This window comes from Citrus clementina, unplaced genomic scaffold, assembly GCF_000493195.1.
Source record: "Citrus clementina cultivar Clemenules unplaced genomic scaffold, Citrus_clementina_v1.0 scaffold_7, whole genome shotgun sequence".
NCBI lineage: Eukaryota > Viridiplantae > Streptophyta > Magnoliopsida > Sapindales > Rutaceae > Citrus > Citrus x clementina.
The window spans coordinates 8,186,443-8,213,974 of record NW_006262075.1 but is presented as its reverse complement, the minus strand read 5'-3'; the positions used below and the strand labels follow the sequence as shown (position 1 = coordinate 8,213,974).

General features: G+C 41.7%; 3 protein-coding genes and 1 long non-coding RNA gene across 5 annotated transcripts; 1 reads left to right on the top strand and 3 right to left on the bottom strand.

Moving 5' to 3' along the window:
* Positions 1–1,533: 1,533 nt before the first annotated feature.
* LOC18035844 (GDSL esterase/lipase APG) lies at positions 1,534–3,305 on the bottom strand. The gene is made up of 5 exons (XM_006426781.2): positions 2,893–3,305; positions 2,673–2,803; positions 2,366–2,599; positions 2,002–2,257; positions 1,534–1,885 (listed from the first exon to the last, which is right to left on the bottom strand). The coding sequence occupies exons 1-5, from the start codon at positions 3,155–3,157 to the stop codon at positions 1,692–1,694; spliced, it is 1,080 nt and encodes a 359-aa protein (XP_006426844.1). The 5' UTR covers positions 3,158–3,305; the 3' UTR covers positions 1,534–1,691.
* A 2,179-nt stretch (positions 3,306–5,484) lies between these two features.
* LOC112096843 lies at positions 5,485–18,162 on the top strand. The gene is made up of 3 exons (XR_002904683.1): positions 5,485–5,571; positions 17,464–17,507; positions 18,068–18,162. It is a non-coding gene; the product is annotated as an uncharacterized LOC112096843 (long non-coding RNA).
* A 3,692-nt stretch (positions 18,163–21,854) lies between these two features.
* LOC112096869 lies at positions 21,855–22,346 on the bottom strand. The gene has a single exon (XM_024181067.1). It carries the CDS (start codon positions 22,344–22,346, stop codon positions 21,855–21,857), a length of 492 nt encoding a protein of 163 aa, XP_024036835.1.
* Positions 22,347–22,989: 643 nt separating this feature from the next.
* Positions 22,990–27,089, bottom strand: LOC18035843 (putative leucine-rich repeat receptor-like protein kinase At2g19210). 2 transcript variants are annotated; one of them, XM_024180622.1, is made up of 13 exons: positions 26,903–27,089; positions 26,225–26,771; positions 25,617–26,095; positions 25,386–25,524; positions 25,212–25,283; positions 25,049–25,120; positions 24,886–24,966; positions 24,618–24,763; positions 24,303–24,535; positions 24,090–24,216; positions 23,933–23,995; positions 23,650–23,839; positions 22,990–23,568 (listed from the first exon to the last, which is right to left on the bottom strand). In XM_024180622.1, the coding sequence occupies exons 1-13, from the start codon at positions 27,087–27,089 to the stop codon at positions 23,145–23,147; spliced, it is 2,760 nt and encodes a 919-aa protein (XP_024036390.1). In that variant the 3' UTR covers positions 22,990–23,144. The 2 variants fall into 2 exon arrangements, with proteins under 2 accessions (XP_024036390.1, XP_024036391.1); XM_024180623.1 differs by lacking the exon at positions 26,903–27,089 and adding an exon at positions 26,872–26,889.
* Between the last annotated feature and the right edge of the window lie 443 nt (positions 27,090–27,532).

Here is a 27,532-nt window from a genome sequence, read left to right as displayed (position 1 = left end):
TTGATTCACATAAATACAAAATATTCTAAGAAATATTGTTCGAGAGGTGTAAACAATGAGAGAATGATACAAATTACCAAGAGTTTTGTTTATAATTTCACATATGAGTTGTTCACAACTTCACATATGATTTGACTTAACACACAAAAAAATAATAAAATAAAAAAGAAGAGACATTGAGAAAGAGATGACGAGACTCATGAATGGGGTTTACGATCTAAGGCTAGTTTTAAAAATTATGTAAGTGTTGATAACAATAGTACAATATTTTCAAATTTTTAGAGGTGTTTATTTAGTAGAGGTGTGCCAATAGCACCACTAACTTTTGTGCTCTCAAGATCAAGGCGAAGCAAGTAATTACAAATGGCATTTATTCAAAAAACAATTCCAAAGCTACAAGCATCAATCTTCTCTGGTTGCATTGCGTGGCTTTTAATTTTGCTTGAAAATTTACAGGAACCCTTTTATCAATTTAAACAAAAACAGAAAATCCACTAGAGGGCAAAAGAATTAAGAAAGAAGAAAAGTTCTTGCATGTTTTCTTTAGCTTGTAAGGGCTATGGCATGTCTAAAAAGAGAAAACAAATGAGGATAATGTGGTGCCAGAGGGATCCTTCATCCTTCACTTGGGAAATGTGGTGTTGGTAGTCTTTCGTGTCAAGCACTTGGCCTCTTCAGTTGAAGGCACTTGCTTGCTCGGTTTGTTCTGCCAATTTGCAGCTGTTCTTTCTTGCAAGGTAGCTGAAGAAGATAGCAAAAAGCAAGGGTTTCAGATTTGTTCAGTTCGACTCAGAGGAATCAGCCATGACAGCTCGCCCTGCTCATCATGATGCTTACTTCTTTGGGAAGAAATTGTGAGGTATTTTTTTCTATCAAAGTTTTAGCCATTTATGTTCTTTTAGTTGATTCTCTGAGAGTTTTTGGAAAAGGAGCAAAGTGCCCACTGAAATGAAGTTCAATAGTCAAAATTATCATATTTTCTGGCTTGTTATTATTTAGTCATTTATTTGTGCACTTCGCTAAATTTCGCAAAGTGGAAGCTCCGCATGCTTCCCATATAATGTGCGTTTCATGTGCCTCCACTCATTTCTCAAATAAGAAACGTGGTTCCTATACTATTCATATATTTATTGATTTACAATGGCTGATTGATGTGCATGTTCACAATCATCGTATAGTATGTCATCGTACAAGTAGCTCTTCTATGATTTGCTTTGACTGTGAAATGAAAAATGTTTTTATGACTTAATTTCTGTGGAGGCACCGTGAAATGTCGCATGTAAAAGTTTTAGTTTCATTCCAAAGGTTGATATGTCCTTTTGTTTTTTGTTTGTTCTTTACCCTGCGTATATGTTATTAAGATCGATCTTAAACGACTATATAGAAGCTGCGCTTATGCCATTGTGAAACTTTTTATGATCAGAACAAGCAGCATGAATTGAAATTTCTCTTGCTGGACAACAAGCACCCCATTTATATCACTGTTAAGAGAAGCTTTTTGCTTCGCTAAGGACTATAATAGAGATGGTAAAATAGTAGCAAAACACTATGTATATATAGCAAATGTTAGAAGAAACAAAGGAAATCTTAAAATGATGTATAGACAAGCTGATAAACTGAAGCACAGACACCAAGAAGATTAAGAAGCCTCAACAGAAATATTGATCATTTCCATGGATTTGACATCCCCTTCAGAGAAGGGCAAATCCTTGAACAATCAATTCATCGGCAATAACCTGATTAGCAGCCTGAGAAGGATGAACACTGTCCCAGAACACATACTGAGAGGCATTGGAGCATGTTCCAGGCGACTTTGGATTGCACAGAAAGACAGTTGTTTCTACAGTTCCTGTTCCACAGCAACCTCTTGTTGCCTCCACGAAGCCTAAAAAAACATGGAAGGTATCGACTAACGTTAATTATAAGGGCATAAGGGCTAAGCCAATGCTTGTATCATGTTTCAAATGACCAGCTAAATGGGATCCCAAGTTTGTGCAATACCAGATTTTGAAGGGGACTGGACAAGGTCATAGATTGGCTTGAAAATGTCGAAAATCACAATTTTCAGATCAGGAAGTTGCTTTTGAAGATTTGTTGCTGCGGAGCTGACCTTCTTGTTAAATTGTTGAGCATCAGTATTGATTCTAGAGACACAGCCGCTCTCGTGATATCCAAATAAAGTTCTTGCTGCTGGAAGGCAACCCAATGGTGGCAGTGAAGTCACTCCAAATTTTCTTGCCCCCAATCCATACATGTTCTTTACAACAAAGCAGCCAAAATCCATTATCAGTTTCAACTTTTTCTAAGAAATCAGCAGTTTAACTTTGAAAAATTAACAGAAACAGCAGTAAAGATGGCAAGACACCTTAATAAAACTTGAGAAAATATTGACAAGCATTGAGCTATACTGCTCAGGAGTGTAGACTTTGTTAAGTAAAGGATTGACATAGTAATTCTGAAGAAAGTCACCACTCCCAGAACCCACTATGTATATCGCATCCTTGATTATGGAAGCTGATTGTTTGCTACCGGCTACCTTTGCTAGCTTACTCTGGTACTCTCTATAGTACTGCAACTGCTGAGTCAATGAAATTGCATGCTGCAACACAAAGAACAGTTGTTTAGAGGCAAGAAACTTTGTAAATTAAATAAGATCAAGAAATGTTTCTTACATTTAAGTAGGATGTCCTGTCATCATAACCAGATCCCGCTGAAGCAAAGTTGGCTCCAATAAGGAGGTTTTTCCCTGTAGCCTGTGGGCTGAGATATGCTGGCGCATAAGTCTTAAAGCCTAGGGTATCAGCTGCAGAAAGAAATTCAAACAAAGAAACAGAACTTACATATAACATTATTTGAGAATCCAGTATCTTTAGAGTAGGCGTTTTTACTAACCAGTGAAGTCAGTGGCTAATTTCCCATTGCAAAATCTTCCAGTAGGTTGATGATTGATAAAGTCCCTTCCATAAGGAGGGTAATTAGCCTTGAAAAGGGTGGCAAGATAGTTGTTGTTTCCAACATCTACAGCAGAATCACCAAATGTTATGATTGCAGGAACAAGTGGTGCTGCATCTTGTGCATACCCTTTGCTTGCAAGTGCAAGTGCAAATGCAAGCACCACAAACAGAACTGTTTTCCCGCAACACATATCCACTTTCATTAAGCTGGTTTTGCTGTCGAGTCTTTTAGCTGTGAATTGGATCTTATAATAGAAAGGTCAATGACCCATTATGCCTTAAAGGAGGAGGATAGAAGTTGAGAGTGGAGTTAATAAATGAGAGTAGTTCAAGTCACTGCCTGAACATTGAAGGCTTCCGTATGCACTTTTTGTGTAAATTTAACCAACATCCAAGCATGTGCTCCGTATCTTGTTTCGTTGTTTTCCTTTTCAGATATTTTTTCATGCTCAGACAATGTATAGAAACCATATTAATGATTTCTCTTGGATGTAGGTGATGAGGGGGGCTTGGTAGTTGAGATGAATAAATAGATGGCGGCATTATGAGTTGGAGCCATGAGAAAGTTGCATGTGCTTCAGTTAATATATTGTTGCCATATTGCTTCTAACATCTAACTAGTTGCTCAGATATGTTAGGTGCATATCTTTACTGAATAATGTTTTTAAAATGTGCGCCATCATCCATGTTTATATGCGATAGTCAATATATTACAACTATAAATTTCTATTCCCACACCAATTTCTGCGAATCTTGCAGGTCAGAGGTAAAATCGAGAAACTGAAAACATATGACCAAAAAGGAGTTCAATTTTTTATGTATAGATCTACATTTCTACCCTAATCTACTAGCAATGTGGTCCTAGGCTTTTTGTTGGATTTAAAGATAATGAGAGAAGGCTGATTTAGAGACTACTAAGTTATATTTTATTAAGCAACAAAGTCTTCTATTTATACAGCATAATGAAAACTAAATTGCAGAAAAATCTACTACATGTTGAGCATACCAACTAAGTGCAAGAAAATAGCATGAATAAGTGGTCATAATCCTAAAAAATAACAACAAATAAAACTTATTTAACTTCATGAGTCATTCCGGTCAACATTCTCCTCCATACACCAAGTTTTTGCCTCAAGAATTCATATCTCATTTTTGAAAGTGCTTTTGTTGAGATGTCAGCACTTTGATTTTTTTATTTTGCAGTAGATCAGCTGCAATTCTCCTTCTCTTTGTACCTCTCTTAGAAAATAAAGCTTTTATCTTGAAGTGTTTTGTTTAGCCATGGAACACTGGATTATTAGCAATTGAAAGTGCAGCTTGGTTGTTCACAAATATTTGTGTGCCTTCTTGTTGTTCCATATGCAAATTTGTCATGACTTTCTGCTTCTGCTGGGCTTGATTCACAGCAGCAGCAGCAACTACATATTCTGATTCTGTTGTGGATTGAGCTATGACTTCTTGCTTCCTAGAACACCATGAAAAATTTCCAGAACCAAAGCTAAAATAGTAACCTGAGGTGCTCCTCATATCATCAACACATCCAGCCTAATCACTATCAGAATATCCATAAAGACTGAAGTTTTTAACTTGACTGAACCTTATTCCACAATCAATTGTGCCCTTAACATATCTAAGAATTTTGCCTGAAAATGAATTTCAATAGCACAGTTGTTGGTTAATTTTATAATCAAATGCTATTGGTGTCAATGTGCAAGTGTACACAACAAGTAATAAAGTGATGAATATTCAAGATCGTCTCCACAGGGATTGATGTCACTTGAAATGTTATAGCAATCACAATAGTGCAACTAAATTCAATCTGAAGTTAACAAATGTAGAGTGGGTTCTATTGTAATTGATGATTGTGAGAGAATAAAATAAAACAGTACCGTAATGAATTAAACCAAATTAAATGTGTTTAAGATTCAATTGAGACTATGGTAGTTGAATGATCAAACTCTCCTTATGGGCTGACTGCTTTTCATCACGTTAACACTAGTTGTTACGGCAAGTGCTGCAGCACTGGACAAAATTAATCTACATCCTCAGCTATCGCATATTGGAACTCTCATACCCTTAAATCTATTAACAATGACTAGTTGCTAATCTACTTATGGTATGACATTATGATCATTTAGTCTCTCCACCCTACAAGGTGAGCACCTATGTCTAGTGTGTCACAAATCTTAACTTCAAGTATAGCCTTTATGGGATTCAAGATAACTTAATCCAAAAAACTTAAATTAAGATCAAGTAATACTCTAATAATATTCGCTAAGACATGTCCTTTTGCGGCTCTATCTTAACTTGAACTATTAAATGGGTGGTCAACCGAAATAACAGTTATATTAATAATAACTACTTATAATACCCCAAATCTCCTAAGGGTATTTAAGTCTTTTTAATTTTTAGTGATTCTTTTTACCCTTGTATAAATAGAACAATATGTCTTTTTCATTATAAGAGAGAGAAAAAGAAGGATCGGTTGAAAAAGAGAGATGGAGAGACAAGAGAGAAAAGAAAAGAAAAAAAGAAGAAGAAAGTCTTCTTCTTCTTCTTAATTTTGCCATAGACAACACATTGGATCAAGTTGTTATTGTTGGGAGAAGTTTTGGAGGTATGTTTTAATTATTGGTTTCTATTAAATTGTTGTGGAGAAGCATGATTGCAATAGAAGTAGAAATCAAAGATTTTACATAAATATGCTGATAGTGAATTATTACGAAAATCATAATAATTTGTACAAATTGATTTTGATTCTGATTTTTGGGTATGTTAAACTAGACATCGTCTAATATGTTTTGAAACTTGTTTCAAGTTAATCGGATAAGATTTAAATTAATTATGATTTTTCAAAATCAAGTCTGAAAACCTGGAAATTTATGATTTCAGTGAATTACGAAATTATTTCTACCATATCTAGACTTCTTCAAAAATTATGAAATTTGGACCAATGATTTTTATATGTGTCTAGTATGATTCTGGAAATTTTCATGATTTTATGATAAAGAAATAAATTGTTTTGTATTTTTAAAGGAAGTGTGTTTAAAATAGAAAATTGTTTGACGGTATTGATGATGTCTGAAATGTGAATTATTTTCATCGTTTTGGAGGATTATGTTATGAAATTTTTATCAATGAACTTTCAATGTGTCAGCATATGGTCTGTTGATGCCAAAATCTGCTCGTCCTTGGACCGACCAGATTCGCTCACCAACGTTTAAGTTCTCGACTGTTGCTTGAACCGCTAAGGCTGCAATTGCCCTTCTCTCTCTCTCACTAGACCTGCGTACACCAAAAACGGATCAGAGACGCCGGTGATTTTGCGGGCGTAAACCCTCCGATGCCTAAGTTAGCACAAGGTGTTTACGGGAAAACGATTAAATTTGGATTTACGAATGGTTCGAGATTTGCTCAAAGTTTATAGGAAAATGGCCTGGTTGCAATTGGGCAGCGTTTTCCCCCTCTCAGTTTTTTCTGTCCCCTTCTTCATCGATTTCTTCCCATTTTATAGCCGCTGCCCCCACCTTTTCGTTTGCCCTTCATCCCACCTTTTTCGGGTAGTGGCAACCCCTCATGGGGCTCTAACTGTTACATTGTGGGCAAACGTGGATCTCGCGTGTCCTTCGACGGCTCTGGAAAAGCGTAACTACTGCGATTCTGTGGGATCGTGTTCCCGCTTTTCCGGGGATGAATGTCGGCTCGGTATATACCTCTGGTCGGTATGTTTCCTTGGTTGTATCCATCTCTGGTCGGCTCATGCTCGCCCCCGTGTTCTGCTCATATCATTTTGGCTGAAGCGATCCGTGCCGGGGCGAGAATAGTATCATGGTCGACCTGGTGCCGACCTGGTGCTCTTATGCACTCAACACCAGTCCCCCAGTTTCTGGTCTGGTGAATGAAATGAATGAAGAGCAGAAACTGATGGTCAAATCTCGCCAACCCGGGGAACTTCTCATCTGGTCTTTTGTTTGCTGGGGCGGACCTGAGGTACCATCCTTGTTCTGGGGGGATTCCGACCTGAGCATGGGCCTAAATAAGCATGCCCATTGCATATCTGGGCTTGCATCTATCCTGGCCTCTCGTAACGGTTGGTGACGTGGCGCTTCCCGACTCTCCGAATTTGAAATTTGAAACGACGGGCTATTCGTCCTCGATATATGGGGGGTGAGCTGGCATATCCCATCACTTAAATGCTTCTATTTCCGCCTTTTCGTTTCAAATCCCTAGACTGGAGTCATCATCATCTTGTTACTCGTTTCTCCGCCGCTAACCAAATTTTTCTCTGAACTTTGCTCACACTTCCAGCGCCCGGAGTATCCATTTGCTGGGTGTCTTCTCTGTCACGGCAGCGCTATCAGTGTCAGTCTATTCCAGGTATAGCCTTTAACCCCTTCTTTGGCTGTTGTTGATTGGGTTCTGTGTTGCCCCTTTTTGTATTCGTGTACTTGGGTTTTCTTTGTTTTCTTTTTGGGATTCCGGTATGTCAAATCGGAAGAGGAAATTAATTGTTGATGAGGGTGATGAAGAGTCTGGGGATTCAGGCTTCAATGTGCCAATACCCACTGATTACTTAGGCCCCTCCAGTAGTGTAGGTCCTTCCCATGGCAGGGATGCCCTTGAATACCCACGCCCTTTAGTTATCTCTCCTTCCCCTGAACTAGAGCTTGTTGGGAATAGAGGTGGACCTGCGTCGGGCTCTGGTGAGAACCACAGTTCTGGTGGGGTTGGGATCCCTGAAGGAGTAGGTGATGGTGAGGGGAGCAGTTCTGGACCGAGCCGAGCTGCTCAGAAAAGGAACCTAGGCCATAGGGTGGAGGCTGATTCCTACCCTATTGATTTCATGGCTTGTGCCACCACCCCTACTGATCTATTTAAACTTAGGAACCTCTACAACATCCCCGACGAGGTTCGTCTTGTAGTTCCTGGGAAAGGTGACGTCCCTAGTCGGCCTCCGAAAGGGTATGTGACGATGCACTTGGAGAGTTTCAGACTAGGAGCTCGGCTACCCCTTCAACCTTACTTTGCCAAGATACTGGGCGGTATGCACCTGGCCCCAGGTCAGTTACACCCAAATGGGTGGAGGGTTCTCTCGGCAATGTTTGTGTTGTGGGAGAGGTGCGGGTCGGAGGAGCCTTCTCTTGTTGAAGTGAAACATCTGTACCAGCTGCGGAGTAGCCCGAGGGAGGCAGGCTGGTACTATTTCATGTCCAGTTCCGCAAAGAGGAAACCGATCACTGGGTTTCCATCTTCATGTAAAAATTGGAAGAACAAATTCTTCTTTGCTGGAGGGAACTGGTGTCCAGCGGTTCGGTCGCTTGGTGGGGACATTTATCTTCCTACCCATTTTGTCACCCCAGGTCGTTCATTTTTGCCTATATTCTGAATTAGATTGCTACTTATTGGGTTCTTTAACCTTCTGTGTTATTTCAGAGTCGTGGGGTCTGATCGGGGGGCTTGAAGATCGGCCTTTGCTTTAGGTGGAAACGGCTCTGCTGAACGCGTCTACCTGCCAAGACCTCCTGTCACCAACAAGCCTGGTCGGCTCGGGTTTAGTGGACATAGCTGCCGGGATGGATAACAAGATCCTCAGCGTGATGAGCAGGAAGCGTGGTCGGGCTGCAAGCAGCTCCAGCAACCCTCCTCCTCCTCCGAAGAAACCTAGCGTCGGTCCTTCCAAGGCACCTGTTCCTGCTCTGCCTCCTCCTCCACCTCGTAAGAGTGTTGGGGAGAAAACCTCCGACAAGAGTCCTGAGGTCAGCTTGCAGTCTGGGGACCGATCTTCTCCTCTTCCATCTCGAGATCAAGGTGACTACCTGAGCCCCTACCAGAAGGATTATAAGAAATCCGTTGGGCCCAAGATGGTGAAGGACATCGAGAGCATGAGCCTTTCTGAGTTGGCTGCCTCTGTTCAGAGAGTTTCCTTCAGGCTGGCCACAATGGTCTCGTGCTACAAGACCGGGTCTGCGCGTCATGAGAAGAAGCTCCAGGCTGATAACCAAGAGTTGAAAAAGAAAGTTGAGTCTGCTGACCGCACCAAGGAGAAACTGGCCGAGCTGAACAAACAGCTTATGGAGCTTGAGGAGAAAACTGCTGTTGCTGAGTCCACTTCCTCCAAGCTTGAGGGCGAGTTGGGTGACCTGAGATCTGATCTTCAGGCTACTCAAATTGAAAGGGATACTCTGAGGACCGCCCTTGAGGGGGAAATCAAATCCTTGGGTGAGCAGCTGGCTGAGGAGAAAGGCAAATCCGCTGATGTGGACGATCGGCTGGATGCCGAGTATGACTCTGGGGTTGCCTTCTCCTATAAGTGCATCATGTCTGTGCATAAGGAAGAATATCCCGAGCTGGACATGAGCAAGCTGGAGGCTGGAGTGGAGAGGTACATGGCTGGGGTCGGCCAGGGAGGTAAGGAGCAGGGTGAGCAGAACCAGGTGGAGGCTCCTTTAGATGAGGTGCAGGAGGGGGGAGCTGGGGGACGTGCTTTTGAAATGGGACAAGGATCCATGCCGCCCCCTCCCAGTATTGCTGATCCTCCACCTCCTGGGACAACTGATCCTTCACCTGCTGAAGCCGTTGACCCTCCTAATCCTTAGGTCTATTTTTGTATAGACTTTAGATTTTCATTAGTTTTGTAACCAACTGAACATTAATAAATTTTTAGATGCTCTTTATTGGCTCCCTTGTCTAATGTCTACTTATAGGCTGTTTCTGCAAAATGATTGCACAACTTATCTGATCTTGCCTGCTGGTTCCTTAGTGGACCGAGTAGGTGTATGTATTTACTTGCCTTAGTAAACTTCTCGTAGAATTAGCTGCTGGTCTTTCATTGACCGAGCAGAAACAGGCGCTCGCCTTAGGAGAGTGTTCGTAGCTTTAGCTGCTGGTCATTCGTTGACCGAGCAGAAATAGGCACTCTGTTGCCTTAGTAACATTTGATAAATTAGCTGCTGTCCTTCGTTTGACCGAGCAGAGGCAGGCACTTTCTTGCCTTAGTAGATTAGCTGCTGGTCGTTTGTTTGACCGAGCAGAGGCAGGCACTTTCTTGCCTTAGTAGATTAGCTGCTGGTCTTTCGTTTGACCGAGCAGAGGTAGGCACTTTCTTGCCTTAATAGATTAGCTGCTGGTCGTTTATTTGACCGAGCAGAGGCAGGCACTTTCTTGCCTTAGTAGATTAGCTGCTGGTCGTTTGTTTGACCGAGCAGAGGCATGCACTTTCTTGCCTTAGTAGATTAGCTGCTGGTCTTTCGTTTGACCGAGCAGAGGTAGGCACTTTCTTGCCTTAATAGATTAGCTGCTGGTCGTTTATTTGACCGAGCAGAGGTAGGCACTTTCTTGCCTTAACAGATTAGCTGCTGGTCGTTCGTTTGACCGAGCAGAGGCAGGCACTTTCTTGCCTTAGTAGATTAGCTGCTGGTCGTTCGTTTGACCGAGCAGAGGCAGGCACTTTCTTGCCTTAGTAGATTAGCTGCTGGTCTTTCGTTTGACCGAGCAGAGGTAGGCACTTTCTTGCCTTAATAGATTAGCTGCTGGTCGTTTATTTGACCGAGCAGAGGTAGGCACTTTCTTGCCTTAACAGATTAGCTGCTGGTCGTTCGTTTGACCGAGCAGAGGCAGGCACTTTCTTGCCTTAGTAGATTAGCTGCTGGTCTTTCGTTTGACCGAGCAGAGGTAGGCACTTTCTTGCCTTAATGGATTTTTGATGGGCTTATTAGCCGGGACTTTTCATGCTGAATTCCTCTTTATTGAAATTTGAATGTGTTACAAAAGTACAAAACATATGCATGTGCACCAAGCCATCATGCATTTGATCAATATAACTTATCAAATTGAAGATTTGGTAGAGTATTTGCTTACTGGAAATACTTCTTCAAATGCTCGGCGTTCCATGACCTCTTCACGTCTCGTCCATCTCGGTATGCTAACTTATAAGCTCCCGGACCAGTTGCTCGTATCACCCTGTACGGGCCTTCCCACTTCGGACCAAGAGCTCCATGGTTAGGATTCCTGGTGTTCTGGTTCACTTTCCTAAGTACCCAATCTCCTGCTCGGAACTGCCTCACGCGTACATTCTTGTTGTAATAACGCATGACCCTTTGCTGACATTGGGCCACTTTCTTCGAGGCCCCTTCCCTTTTCTCCTCCAGCAGGTCTAGGCTTAGGCAGATCTGCTCGTCGTTTTGCTCCTCAGCGAAATGTTCCGTTCGATGTGTCCCCACTCCAATCTCTGCTGGGATTACCGCCTCATGACCAAAGGCTAAAGCGAACGGTGTTTCTCCTGTGGCGGTTTTGTGAGTTGTCCTGTAGGCCCACAGTACCCCTGGAAGCTCATCAACCCAAGCTCCCTGCTTCTCTCCCAATCTAGTCTTCAGGAGCTTCTTTATCACCTTGTTGGCTGCTTCCACTTGTCCATTTGCCTGGGGGTGTGCGGGGGTGCAGAACTTCAGGTCCACCCCCAGGTTTCGGCAAAACTCTCTGAAGTTGCCGTTGTCAAACTGCCTCCCATTGTCTGTGATGATGGCGTAGGGGATCCCATATCTGCAGATGATATTTTTCCAAATAAAATCTGTTGTCTTCCTCTCTGTGATCTGGCTGAGGACTCCCACTTCCACCCACTTGGTGAAGTAGTCTATTGCCACAATTGCATGTGTCGCCGCTCCTCGTCCCTTAGGTAACAGACCAATCAAGTCGATTCCCCATTGAGCGAAAGGCCATGGGGATGTCATAGCCGTCAGCTTTTCTGGGGGTTGTGCAGGAACCTCGGAGAAGCTTTGGCATGTTTTACAATTTTTTGCCATCCTCTTGGCATCCTGGTGCATGGTTGGCCAGAAATATCCTTGCCGGAGTGCCTTGAAGGCTAAAGTTCTTGCTCCTGAGTGATTGCCGCATATTCCCTCATGAATCTCTCTTAGAACATAATCCGCCTCCTCATCATCCAAACATCTCAAAAGGGGCAAGGTGAACCCTCGGCGGTACAACACCCCATCCAGTAGCGTATACCTTGCTGCTCGGCATTTCAATTTTCTTGCTTGTCTCTTATCCTCTGGTAAAACTCCATCGCGGACATATGCGCAAATCGGGTCCATCCAGGATTCGCCAATACTTACTCTCATCACCTCTGCATCTTCCTCAATACTTGGTGAGGTCCTTATCTCTAGTGGAACTGACTTCGGTAATTTTGGATCTGCAATAGCAGCCATCCTAGCCAACATATCCGCTCGGTAATTCTCATTCCGGGATATCTGCTTTACTTCCACCTCCTGGAAAAACCCAACCATCTGCTTTGCCTTCTTCAAATAAAGTCCCAATTTCTCTTCCCTTACTTGGAACTGATCAGTGAGCTGGTTACATTCTACCCTTTCTGCTCGCAGCGCATGTGCAAGACCGAGCCCAGTAATGAAGGCCTCATATTCAGCTTGGTTGTTCGTAAGCTGGAACTCGAACTTCACTGCATAGGATGCCTCAACACCTTCTGGGCTTCGTATTATAACTCCTGCCCCGGATCCCTGTTCACTACGCGATCCATCAACCATTACCAGCCATACCCCCTTTGAATCCTCCTGTTCAGCTGATTGTTCCTCGTGAACCTCTTCCCCTGGTTCAGCACGATCAATCATAAAATCTACCAGGGCTTGGGCCTTGATTGCTCCTCGGGGCCTGTAGGACAAGTCAAACTCACTCAGCTCCACGGACCATTTTACTAGTCGACCAGACGCATCTGGTTTTTGAAGCACCTGCCGAAGGGGCTGGTCAGTCATCACAACGATCTGGTGGGCTGGAAATATGGTCGGAGTTTGCGCGCTGCCGTTATCAGGGCGAGCGCCCACCTCTCCATTAGTGGATATCTGGTTTCTGCGTCTACCAGGGCCTTGCTTGTGTAGTATACTGGGTGTTGCTTTCCTTCTTCTTCCCTGACTAAGACCGAGCTGGTAGCCCACTTAGAGATTGCCAAGTACAAAAGCAGCTGGTCACCCTCTCTGGGAGTTGATAGTAACGGGGCGCGGGCCAGGTATTCCTTCAACTGTCCAAATGCCTCCTCGCATTCTGGTGTCCATTCCATCTTCTTCCCCTTCTTTATGACTTGGAAGAAAGGGTGGCACTTATCAGTGGCTCGCGAAATGAATCGGTTTAATGCTGCCAATTTCCCCGTAAGGCTCTGCACCTCCTTAACTGTTCTTGGGGACCGCATTTCTATCACCGCCCGTATCTTTTCTGGGTTGGCCTCAATCCCTCGATGGCTCACCAGGTACCCCAAAAATTTGCCCGAGCTGACCCCAAATGCACATTTCTCCGGGTTCAGCTTCATTTCGTACTTCCTCAGCAAATCAAAGGTCTCTTCCAAGTGCTTCACATGATCTCTCGGTTCTCTTGACTTGGTGATCATATCGTCCACATATACTTCCATAGTGTGGCCGATTAATGGTTTGAAGACCTTGTTCACTAACCTTTGATAGGTAGCTCCAGCATTTTTCAGACCAAAGGGCATCACCCTGTAACAAAACAAACCCATGTTAGTTATAAAGGTCGTGCTTTCCTCATCCTGCTCGTTCATGGGTATTTGGTTGTATCCGGAGAAGGCATCCATGAAACTGAGCAGACTGTGACCCGCGGTTGAGTCCACCAACTGGTCTATTTTTGGTAGCGGAAAGCTGTCCTTCGGGCATGCCTTATTGAGGTCCGTGAAGTCTACACACATTCTCCACTTCCCATTGGCCTTCTTTACCAGCACTACATTGGAAATCCACTCCGGGTACTTGGCTTCCCTCATAAACCCTGCTTTTAGCAGTTTTTCTACCTCGGCATTTATGGCTTCGTACCTCTCATGGTTGAAGCACCTCCTTTTCTGTCTCACCGGCCTTGCCCCTTTCTTGATTGCCAGCTTGTGGCATGCTACCCCGCGATCAATACCTGGCATATCCTCATGAGACCAGGCAAATATGTCTGCATGGGACTGTAGACATTTCACCAGCTCGCCTTTTATTGGTTCGCTCAATTCTGTTCCGACCTTAACCACTCTGCTAGGGTCACTCCTGCTTACAACAACTTCTTCCAGCTTCTCAACAGGTTCCTGGCGACCGTTTTTTGAATCCCCTCGGTTATCTAGAGACGTAACCTGCAGTGTTTCCTTGGCCGCTGTAGCATAGCAGCTCCTGGCCATTCTCTGGTCGCCCTTCACGACACCCACAACTCCATTTATTCTGTACTTCAGTGCCAGGTAATGCGTGGACATTACACATTGGCTTATCCTCATGAACGGTCTACCCAATATCATCTGGTAAGGACTCCTCTCCTCTACCACTACAAAGTCCAGCATCATCGTTCTTTCAAATGGCTTTGTCCCCACAGTAATCGGGAGTTCAATGACCCCCATGGGAGTTAACCGTCCCCCTCCAAATCCCTTCAAGGATGTATTCGTTCGTTCCAGCTTTAAGTCTGAAATCCCCATATCATCTAGGGCGGACTTAAACAGAATGTCTACTGAGCTGCCCGTGTCTACCAGTATTCGCCGCAATTCTGTGCTGGCCACCAATGCTCTAATCACCAATGCATCCTCGTGAGGGTACAAAATGCCCTCTTCGTCGTCCTCTGTCCACATAATAGGAACTTGCCGCACTTTTGCCCTCTTGGCTGCTGGCAAATTGAGAAGCACTTCCTTGCCAGTCATGGCATATCTCCCATAGTTTTTGCGTGCTCTGTTTGAATCCCCGGCCAATGTTGGCCCTCCTGCTATCACTCGGATAGTCGGCTGTTCTCATTCTAAACCCCTTTCAACTCCTACATCCTGTGCATATTGCGGCTCACTGACGGGGGACACCCCATCTACGTACTCACCCAAGTACTGGTTCCTCACCAAATCCTCCACCTGAATCCTTAGGTCACGGCATTGGTTGATAGTATGACCGTGAGTGTTGTGGAATTTGCAGAACCTGCTCTTATCACGCCGGTGAGCGGGTTTTGTTATAGGGGCCGGAGGGTACAATAGGCCTCGTCCCTCGATCCTCTCATATAATTCCTCCATGGAAATCTTTAATGGCGTGTACTGTCTATATGCCGAGCTCTGGTCTACTAGCTGAACTGCTCGACTATCATGAATGTCACCTCGGGTTGGCATAGCGGATGGCTGCTCTGGTCGTCCCGACCTGTAATTAGGTGCACTTAAACTTCTGGGAGTGCTGTGATAAGGGTGGGCAGCCATCTGCCTGAATTCTCGCTACCGCTCTGGGATCGGAGGGCGCGGAGGTTGGGCCCGGCTGTGTTGGAACTGTTGTGCTCTCGGAGCTATGGGGTAAGGGCGGGTCCGAGCTGAAATTCCACCCATCCCTGAAGATTCTCCAGCTCGCTTTACCGACCCGCTCCCTTTCGGGGCTCTCCGTTCCTTTTGCCTCAGCTCTTCCAGCTGTTCACTTTTAAGTCTAGCTGATTTCTCCTCTTCGATTTCAATATCTCGTCTCGCCTGCTCATACCCCGACGAGTAGTTCTGTACGAGGGGGCTCCTTAGGTTATACCACAATCGGCCGATTCTTACACCTTCTTTTAATCCCCTCAACGCCTGCGGGTGATTAAAAGCTCCCAAATCCAGCACGGCTCGGTGATATCGTTTCACAAAGTCTCGCAGGGATTCATGATCCTCCTGTTTCATCCCCATCAGTTCCATCATGTTGTCCTCCAGGGCCACTGCCCCTCGGAACTGCTCGGCCAACTCTTGGCACATCTGCTCATACCCCTTTATTTCTCCTCGGGGCAGCTTGCGGTACCATTCTCGGGCTCGTCCCTCTAATGTCAACGGGAACACCCTGCACCTCTGAGCTGGTGTCAGCCCCTGCACACCCGTCATGTCGTTGAAACGCTCAATGTGCACCAACGGGTCACTTCGCCCGGAGTATTTGAGGTCGGGGAAGCGGAAATCTCTTGGAATGATGGTACTCATGATCTCAGTTGATAACGGAGATTCTTCATCTAGCATTATCCTCCAGCTCGGGGGCTTTTTCTTTCCCTGCATCTCCTCTATCACCTGCGCCAACCTGCGCACCTCCCCCTCCAGTTCTATGGCACGATTAGGGTCACGTGCAGCTACCTGGTCTCGCTCCTGCTCAACGTTCTGCAACCGCTGTCTGATTTCTCCTTCATCGACACTGGCCCCTCGGCCATTTATTTCCAGTATCCGTCCGGGGCGAGGTTGATCTCTCCCTTCATCCACGTGTTCCCCTGGGACCCGACCAGTACTTCGGTGGGGATGCACCCCGTTAGGTTGGTCTGCGGGCGGAGGGATCTCCCCGACTCTACGCCCCCGGAGGTTGGGTTTGGCTCCAACTTCATCTCTTCTCACGGGGGTTTCACAATCCCTTCTCCGCTCGTCCCTCAGCTCAAACAATACGGCCGCAAGAGTCTCCATTTGTTTCTCCATTCGCTCCAGTCTATCTTGCATCATCCTCTCTCGGGCTTCATTTGCAATCTCCCGGAGAGTGATTGTCTCTACCGTTTCATTGTCCTCCCTTAAAGTATCCTTTCTTGACACATCCATATCCAATCGTTTGCTGCTTCTCCGATAATTACTAAGTTGGTGGTAGCTTTTTATTCAGCTCCCCACAGACGGCGCCAAAATGTTGATGCCAAAATCTGCTCGTCCTTGGACCGACCAGATTCGCTCACCAACGTTTAAGTTCTCGACTGTTGCTTGAACCGCTAAGGCTGCAATTGCCCTTCTCTCTCTCTCACTAGACCTGCGTACACCAAAAACGGATCAGAGACGCCGGTGATTTTACCGGCGTAAACCCTCCGATGCCTAAGTTAGCACAAGGTGTTTACGGGAAAACGATTAAATTTGGATTTACGAATGGTTCGAGATTTGCTCAAAGTTTATAGGAAAATGGCCTGGTTGCAATTGGGCAGCGTTTTCCCCCTCTCAGTTTTTTCTGTCCCCTTCTTCATCGATTTCTTCCCATTTTATAGCCGCTGCCCCCACCTTTTCGTTTTCCCTTCATCCCACCTTTTTCGGGTAGTGGCAACCCCTCATGGGGCTCTAACTGTTACATTATGGGCAAACGTGGATCTCGCGTGTCCTTCGACGGCTCTGGAAAAGCGTAACTACTGCGATTCTGTGGGATCGTGTTCCCGCTTTTCCGGGGATGAATGTCGGCTCGGTATATACCTCTGGTCGGTATGTTTCCTTGGTTGTATCCATCTCTGGTCGGCTCATGCTCGCCCCCGTGTTCTGCTCATATCATTTTGGCTGAAGCGATCCGTGCCGGGGCGAGAATAGTATCATGGTCGACCTGGTGCCGACCTGGTGCTCTTATGCACTCAACATGGTCTGTAACATTTGAGATTCTTCCAATAAGAGAATAATTTATTAAAAATCGGAGAAGTATGGACTGTTATGTTTTGAGGGCCGATTATTGAGGACATTTGAAGTTGAGCTTAAGAGTTGTTTAAATTGAGATATTTGAGGACATTAGATTTTATGATTGAGATTTGATTATATCTTATGAGAATTTATTGATGATTTTAGGTTGATGGTATCAGTACGCATTTGTTACATGAGGATGCCAAGAGGTAAGTAAACTAGACTTTAAAACGAATCACACTAAACAATATATATGTTTGACTTGTGTGAAAAGCCTACTTTGATATATATACGGATATGGATTTAGATGTCTTTGCCCATGTGTTTATGTGATGTGTTGGCATGTGTTGAGCGTGATTATGTACATGGGCATATGTATGTGTGATGGTTTATTGGCATGAGCACGAAAATGCATTGAGTTTTCTACGAATGAGAAAGTGGATTTTAGCAAACGGAATTTCTGTTTTATGAGATTTTGCATTGGGGGCCACCTCTTGAGACTATGCGGGGGCCACCTCTTGAGGGCCAGAGCGCTGCAAAGTGCCACGCACAGCACAAAGTGCCACATTGCAGGATACGTATTTCATCGAAAGAAAATGAGAAAGTTTGAGAGCGATAGAAAGAGATTTTTATGAATTTATTTTACAGTATTTCCAAAAGATCATGGCATATCATCCATTGCATTATGTATAAGTATGTATTTATTTTCTATAAGAAAAACTAGTTTGCTTACTGAGTTTTGTACTCATTATAGTTTATTGTGATTCAGTTTCCAGAAGTCAGGATTGATTCGTGATGAGTGACAAGTTGAAGATGGTAGATGGTTTGGCTAAATTTTTAAGTTATTCCGCTGGCCTTTGTATTTGAGGCTCGAATTTTTATTGTTTGTAAAAAGTTATTTAAATCATATGTGAGTTGTGGACATATTTGCCCTTGGATTTTGGACTGGGGTGTTACACTACTAGAGTAAAATGCTGCAGCAATGACATAACAACACATAAAAATAGTCAAGAACCCATTGGATTGTTTGTCACTCAACTACAAGCAAATCTAGTTCATATTCTGAATAAGAAAAACAAACATAAATATATTGTTCACGGGATACATCAGAACAATCAAAGAAAGAAGATAAATATAAGTTGAGAATGGTGAAAGACAAATCCAAATAATTCTGCAAGATTCCTCAATGTTGCTCAAACAACACTCTTCAATTATGATCTTCTTCTCCTTTCCTCTCTAATGATTTTAATGATAATTCCCTTGCCGCCTTTCTATGTGGTACGCGCCTCCCTTTTATACTGCAAACTATGGCAAAATAAAAGTATGTGGCCTTGCCTGAGTTAAATTAGGAAACATGCAGATCGCGATTCTGCAGCTGGCCCGCACCTAAGTTTTCTCCCTCATTGCTTCCAGAATGCTATAGCACTGGTTGCTCTAACAACAGCTGCAACATTGCACTGTTTCCGATTGTGCTTTACTTCTCTTGCGGCCATCTTCTTTCCTCCTCTTGCTAATCTAATGCCTCAGCATCCCTTCATGAATTAAGACTTTATGAAAACCTACAATTATGCACCTGTTTTGAGCACAAATTACTTTGATTTAAGCAAAACTTATTAAGACTCAACTAAAATGAATGTTTATGCAAAATATAACCAAAATGTAATAAAAACACCTTATTTGTTCTCTAACTTGATTTAAGTCTAGAATTGATGTAATAACTCTCATTTCATAGAGTTATCAACAGTGCATATACATTGATAGCAAACTTATTGCATGCATGACATCTGGTCTGGTTGTAGGTAAATACATTAGGCAGCCTATTAGGCTTCTGTACAGCCTTTCATCCACATTTTCAACTTTATCTTCTTTGCAAAACTTCTCCTTTTGATTCATTGGAGTTGCAGTTGGCTTGCACTCTTCCATGTTGAATTTCTTGATAACTTCCTTTGCATACTTTTGCTGGCATAGAAATATTTTATTTTGCTTTTGATATACCTGCATACCAAAGAAGAATTTCATCCTCCCAAGGTCTGTCATTTCAAAGACATCTTTCATTTATACTTTAAACTTGTCACTCAACTCCTTGCTACTTCCTATAATAAGTAGATCATCAACATACAGAGATACCACAAGTATTTTATTATCAGCCTTCTTGATATATAAAGTAGATTCACTCAGACTTTTTCGAAGCCTATGTTTGTTAAATGTGTGTCAATTCTACTATACCAGGACCTAAGTTGCATGTTTTAAACCGTACAGGGCTTTCTTTAGTTGATATACCTTTTCCTCTTGTCCTGGAAAAATAAACCCCTCAGGTTGCTCCACAAAAATTTCTTCCTCCAAGTATCCATTCAAAAAGGCTGATTTGACATCCATTTGGTGTATAACCCAACCTTGTTGTGCAGCAAGAGCCAACAACATCCTTATAGTGTCCAACCTGGCAACTGGGGCAAGAAAAATATACCCCAAACATCTGGGCATATCCTTTGACAGCAAGTCTTACCTTGTACTTATTTATAGAACCATTCAGATTGAGCTTGGTCCTGTAAACTCACTTGACTCATATAGCTTTCTTATGTTCAGGTCGGTCTACCAACTCCCATGTTTGATTTTTTTTAAATCATCTTTAGCTCGTTTTTCATTGCGGCTATCCATGTCTGATCAGTTGCAGCTTCTTCATACCATGCAGGCTCTGTTACATTAATAGTACACCTCTTATAGATGTCAGAGAGTGATTTGGTTCCTCTAACGTTTTCATAATATGTATCATCATTCTCCTTCTGAACCTCAAGCTTCTTGTCATTCTCCCAACTCCAGTTATCTAACTCAAAGAATTGAACATCTTTACTGACTATTACTTTGTTGCTTTTTAGTAAATAGATCTTGTAGGCTTTTAAAATTGAGCTATAGCCCACAAAAATCCTCGGTTCTGCCTTTTTGTCCAATTTGTCTCTCTTAACTTAAGGGATGTAAGAGAAACATGGACAACCAAATGTCTTCAGATTAAGCAGCTTTGGTTTGTAGCCATACCATGCTTCAAATGGAGTCTTTTTCTGCAAAAGCTTTTTTTGGCAATCTGTTCAGTAAAAAACTACTGTGTTTATGGCCTCAGCCCAAAATTTCTTTGGCAGCATTTTGTCATGAAGTAAGCATTTTGTCATCTCCATTATTGTCTGATTTTTCCTCTACACAACACCATTCTGCTGAGGATTGTAAAGTGTTGTCAGCTGATGTTCAATGCCTGCATCTTCACAAAACTTGTTAAATTTTTTAGAGGTATATTTCGTTCTATTATCAGACCTAACCACTTGCATCTTGCATCTACTTTAAGTTTCAACCCAAGCTTTAAACTTCACAAAGATGTCAGCAACTTCATATTTAAGCTTCATAAAATAAATCCAGTACATTCTTGAGTAATCATCAATGAAAACAATATAATACTTACTGTTATTCAAAGATGGTGTGTTCATTGGTCCTCCAACATCTGTGTGTATTAATTACAACCTCTGTGTAGCTCTCTAGGCTTTGTTTTGTTGAAATGGAATCCTAACGTGCTTCCCATACTGACAGGCAGCACATTCAGGAGGCTCCTCCTCTAATTTAGGCAAGCTTTTGACCAGATTGTTCTTCTTCATGTAAAGTAGAGCAATATGATGGAAATGCCCTAATCTCTTGTGCCCAAGCATCGTATTGCTATCTTCTCTGTATACAACAGCTTGTTCTTCTTTCATCAAATCCAAGGCAAAGTTTTTGCCTTTCATCTGAACTTTGAATACCTCTCTATCTTTTGCATATTTGATTACACAGTTCTTGTCTTCAAACAGCATCTTATAGCCTTTTTCTAACAACTGAATAACACTCAAAAGATTTTGATTAGTTCAGGAACATATAAAACATGAGAAATCAATTTCAGACCTGTGTAGCCTTCAATCGCTATTGTTCCTTTGCCTTTTACTGCAATGTCTGCCCCATTTTCAATTTTGACTTTGGAAATAGCGGTCTTGTCAAGCTCTCTGAAGAGCTCTCGATCATAAGCCATGTGGTTTGTACAATCACTATCTATAAGCCAACTCTCTATGGAGCTGTTGGTGGCAAAGCATGATACCATAAACAATTGTTCCTCTTGAGGTTGATCATAAACAACCGTGGCTTCTCTTTTGCTGCTGTTGACTCTTGCATATCATTTCCATGTGCCCTAACTGACCACACTTATGACATTTTGCATCTGTCCTCCACCAACACTTATTTTGTGGATGATTGATTTTTTGCAGTAAAGGCAAGTTGGAAAGACTTGAGTGTTGCTGCTTTGGCTATTTTTGTTACTGCTTGCAGAACCTCCAAGCTTGTTGACTTTGTTATGTTTTTTCTTATTTTTGCTACCTTTATTGTTTTGTGGTTTGGCTTGAAAAGCACCCTCCACAGATTCTTCTTGTCTCATAAACCTCATTTGTTCTAATGCATGTAAAGCATTCAACAACTCTGCCAAGGTAATACTTGATAGATCTTTTGAGTTTTCCAAAGATGAAATGTAGGCTCAAACTTTTCAGGAACTATAACTAGGATTTTTGAACAACTCTAGAGTCGGAAAAATCAGTACCAAGGAGCCTTACCTTGTTGGCAATCTCAAAAAGTCTGTCAGAATATTCTTGAATTGTTTCTGATTCTTTCATCTTTTGCATCTCAAATTCTAGGATCAAATTCAGCACTTGCATCCCTTTAACCCTTTCATTTCCTTCGTATTCTTGCTTCAAAAAATCCCAAATTTCCTTGGCTGTTTTCAGCGTCATTATTCTGGAAAAATTGGTGGATGAGACTGCTGTAAACAAGGTTGCTTTTGCTTTTGATTTTCCTTGCTTCATATCTTTTTGATTTCTGATTTGTGCAAGAGTTGGATTGTCTAGCAAGGGTGGAACTTCATATATTTGTTCAATAGCTTCCCACGGATCATTCGCATCAAGATAAGCTTCCATTCTAACAGCCCACGCTTGATAATTTGTTCCATCAAACACTGGAGGTGCAATTACAGTGAATGGATTTTCTGAATTCATTCTGGAAAGGTTTTGTGTTTTTGGGGAGATAGGTGATAATTGTTTAGGAATTGTGTTCAAGCTTTCTCAATCTCACAGGTCCCTAAAGATCAAGTGCTCTGGTACCATTATTTTGGATTTAAAGATAATGAGAGAAGGCTGATTTAGAGACTACTGAGTTATATTTTATTGAGCAAAAATCTTCTATTTATACAGCATAATGGAAACTAAATTGCAGAAAAATCTGCTACATGTTGAGAATAACAACTAAGTGTAAGAAAATAGCATGAAGAAATGGTCATAATCCTAAAAAATAGCAACAAATAGAACTAATTTAACTTCATGAGTCATTCCAGTCAACACTTTTTCTAATTAATCTAACGTTAATGTCAAAAATAGAATTGCTCATTTGACCTGAGCACCATAGTTGGGTTTACTTTTCTAGAATAAATGAATTTTGCAAAGACTCGAAAAGTAGGAAAAAGAAACACTGTTTGGTTTATGGGCCAAATTGAAACGGACATGAAATCTGATTCAGTCCATGATTAGCTCGTTCAGTTTCTATTTTCAGCGGCCAGTCCTGCTGAAGCACGCACAATAGGCTCGGTTATGTGACCACTTTAGGGGAATGTATACTTCAATGTCAAATGAATCCCAAATAAATGTGAAACTTAGTACAAACTCCGAATTGACATTTGTTTACAAACACTTTATCTGTTTTGATTTCACAATTTAGCAGAAGCACAATATTTACAGAGTGGCCTTTATTCAACCAAGAAAAAAGCTTCCAATGGGTAATGCATTCACAAATTTTTACTTCTACCTTGCTTCAGGACCCATTTCTGTTTCAACTTCCACAGCACTTATGTCAACTGAACTGCTTAAACTCAGCATTTGGCTTTTTGTTCTCTGAATTTGTTCACGGGCGGTTTCCATTTCCAGGCACTTTTTTAGTTCTGTCACCACATGGCTCATAGTTGGTCTTTGGAAGGAAATTGATGGCACACATTCCATCGCAGTCTCAGCAACTTTCCAGACGGAATTAGTGTCAAAATTTGCTTCCAGTCTAGGATCAACGATGCTTCTGACATCCCCTCTTTCAAGAAATGGACACACCCTATTAACAATATGAGTGTTATTATAGCCTCTTATTATTGCAGGCAGGCCAGTGATTAGTTCTAACAGAACAATTCCAAAGCTGTACACATCACTTTTCTCGGTTAGCCGATTCGATGCATAATACCTGCAGAGGATATCAAATTAAAAAATTTTCACATATGCAACCTTTGGCTATCTTCAGCTTTTCGAAATTAGATGGACTTACTCTGGATCAAGGTAACCGACTGTGCCAACAATTGATGTCGATATATGACTTTCGCTTTCAGCTGGGAAAATTTTCGAGAATCCAAAATCTGCTAATTTTGCCTGCATTTTTTCATTCAACAAAATGTTGGCAGTCTTCACATCTCTGTGAATTATAGGCGGCTTGCAGCCATGATGCAAGTACTCTAGCCCTGTAAATTTCATTGCAGAATATGTTAGCTTGGCTGTGACTGATGAAAACTAGAGAGATCAAATTTATTAATTGGTCAATCTGTTTTCTTCACCTTGTGCTGCATCAACTGCAATTTGAAGTCTATCTTTCCAACTCAAAGCTTCCTTTGTTTCATCTGGAGGAGGAGAAAAAAAAAATGTAAAACACACTACACATTTCTCATTTTAATGTGTTCTTTATACAAACATGAAGATTGACTAAGAAAATACCAAATAGATATTGCTTCAAGTTCCCATATGCCATATACTCGTAGACGAGTCCAACGTTTCCACCATCATTGCAATATCCAACAAGAGAAGCTAAGTTTCTGTGATGAACTCTCATCAAGAGCTGTGCCTGTATACATCAAAATGACACAAGTCTAAATAACCAAACTAAAAATATGTTGGGGATAAATTTTTATAGTAATCAATCAGTTCTACCTCGGTTCGGAATTGCTTAGGCCCTTGAGATGATGAGGCAGAGAGCATTTTGATGGCAACTTCAGAACCATCTGCCAAGTAGCCATGGTAAACTGTTCCAAACCCTCCTTTTCCAAGAATCCTGTGGAAGTTATTAGTGATATCCACAATCTCAGAGTACGTAAACTGTTGATTATCTGATTTTAAAGACCCTTCTTTCTTTGAGTGAGAATTATCGACATTCAGCCTTGCAGCTATGAATCAAAGTGCATCATATAGTTAGCATTTGGTCTGCTAAGCAAAATTCCTGGAATTTAAAGCTGAAATTTTATATACCTCGTTTTCGTTTATAGGTCCAGAAAACAAGCAATGCAATTAAAATAACTAGCAATGACACACTGGCTGCAACTACCGGCATCACACTATTTCTCTTTTCCTTCTTGCATGGAGCTGACAAACAAAGATCTGGGTTTCTGCCGATGCTGTTATTGGGTAAATTGTTCTTAGAGAAAAACATTGAAGTTGGAGAAATGGGAAAGAAGCTGATTTTGTTAACAGGATATCAAAAATATTATCATTTACTACGGCAAAATAAAATGCAAACCTCAATAAGAGTGATCCATTCTGTGACCTTGCCACGAGAGATGTGGGAACTGAACCGGAGAGTTTGTTTCCGTCCAAGTTCCTGTAAATACATACTCAATTCAGATGATCCTGTTTTCCATGAAGTCAATATCAGGGTATGCGATTAAAGCTCAATAACTTACAGAACTCTCAAGAGAGGTAGTTGTGACAGAAATTCAGGAATTGATCCGGTCAAGCTGTTGTTCGATAAGTCCCTTAAAAAAAGAAATCTTCAGATTAGGACCTTTTGCAAGTAATTTTGAAATTAGAAGATAAATTATCACATTGTATTTGGCTTATGCTTACAGATTCTCTAGTGACTTTAGATTGGACAGTGAAGGAGATATCTTGCCTGTCAATCCTTCTGACGTTAGATTCCTGCAGATAATTCATAAACATATTTTTGTAAGTTTTTATAGTTAATCAAGCTACAGCTAGTCTCATATGTAATTTTTCAAAGCACTAGGCACAAGCACTCACAAAGAGATAATTTTTGGGGGTTTGTAACCGTTGTAGCTGCAATTCAGGCCATCCCAAGAATAATACATTGGAGAGCATGGATCTCCTTGCCAGCCTTTACCCACATCATAGCTCAACTTTATGTCCATGATTGCATTGACTGATTTTTTGAAAGAAATATCAGTATCAAAATTTAGCTTATACTTTAGCCTTTAAGTACAACGGAAACATAAAAGCATGGCAAGAACATACCATCATCTTGGTCCGTTGGTTCTTGTAATGTATCTGTCAGAATATATATTTCTATTGCGTTTAGAATGGGAGGGAGGGTGGAATTTGATGTTTTACACAAAGAGAAATTGAGCTTGCTTCCTCTCGCCGGCTGTGTGCTAGATATAGTTTTTGACTGTAGGTACTCAGGAACAACTGACTTCTCCCACAAGTTACCATTCAGTTCTATGCTGAATTCTCTGTACTGGTTCCCTTGGCGGCTTTCAAGTTCAGCAAAGTGCATGTACACATAGAACTGTAATGTCGGATCGCCAATTTCAAAGTCAAAATCCAATGAATCATTAACATTCATTGGCTTGACAGCAGTTTTCATAACAGCTGATGGTAGTCTATACTGAGAATCAACCAGGGAATCAATGATGAATGAGGTATTGATTGATGCAGAACCAGGGAAACCAGGGTAAGGAACCCAAATTCGATCATAGTGATCATCTTTAAACCTGAGTGAAAGTATGTTACTTGGAACAGAACTTATGATATCTAGTCAACCCAGGTCAGCATATAAAAATTTTCTATCAGCCTAAAATTTATCCATGAGACTCACATATTGAGATATAATCACTTGGTACCTGATTATCTGAGTGGTCGTTGAACCGACATCAAGGCGCCGGTATAACACTAAAGCTCCAGATTGAGTTCTGTAAGTGGCATTATGGAAATGCCTTAGCTCTAATGCTGAAATGAAAGGAGTTCCTTTACCAGTATTGAGGAGACAAACGTTAATTTCATCCATTAAGGCTGAATGTATAATCTCTTTAATTACAACATGAGATGCATTGTCGAACTTTATACTGTCCCATCGGTTAACTCCAATGTATAGATCAAATTCAGGCAGCTTGTCTTCGTCATCATAATCCCCATACATGAAAGAAGCCCTTGTCAAGTAGGTCTTTGCTTTGCCTTCTGGAGGTCTAAGTGAGTAACAATTTCTATTTCCTTCAGGGAAACTTCTGACAGTTGCATAAGTGTTTTGAAGATTTGCAGACATGAACTTTGAAGAAATGTTCTTATTCACTCCAGTTCTGATAAATTCTTCATCCGATTTGTAACTTAGCTGTGTTTTTTCGTCAAGGTACATGAAACCTGCCGGTACCCCGCAGTCTATACTTATGTCGCCTACAATAAGTTACATAAACCCAAAATATATATATATATATATATAAAAGAAAAATTAATCATTCAATTATTTGTTATTGTAAAATTTGATTGCACTTACATTGACAAATTGCAGACATTCAAGTACTTACCTCCTATGTCATCTAGTTTCCTTCTAGCATGCTTGTGACCGACAAATTTCTCACTCTTGCCAGAAGATGTAGCATCAGAAGCCAAAACTGTTTGCTTTTCAATGCAAACACAAATGGCAAAGAGTGATATGAATATAAACCTCATCATTAAATCATAAGCCCTACTGCTTTTACATTTTGAACCCATTTCTTACCTTTTAAGGTAGCCATTAGTGGAGTCTTTTGTGCATTATTTATAAAGCGATTAAAGAGTACAGCATACATGAAAGGGACTGTATACAACTTGTTTCAGTAACTCTGTGCTTTGTTATTTTCAGTCTTTAATGGCATCTTTAAGGCCATGTTGAGATTGATGGTATGCATAGTCAATAAAGGTGTGTCTTGACGTTCAAATTTTTACGCAATTGTTCATCTTTAATGCTTGAGCTAACTTTTGGCCTCCGCGGACCCAATTTTTTAATCAAATATCTGTTTCCAATTAATATGACATTGGCTCAAAATTGATGTAATATTTGAGTTGGCATGTCCTAATAGAGATGATTACGACGTGATTTGCAATTTTGCACAGTCCATAATCAAATAATGAGATATTTCAGTGGCTGGCTACGGCATGAATTGCTTTTCTGACTT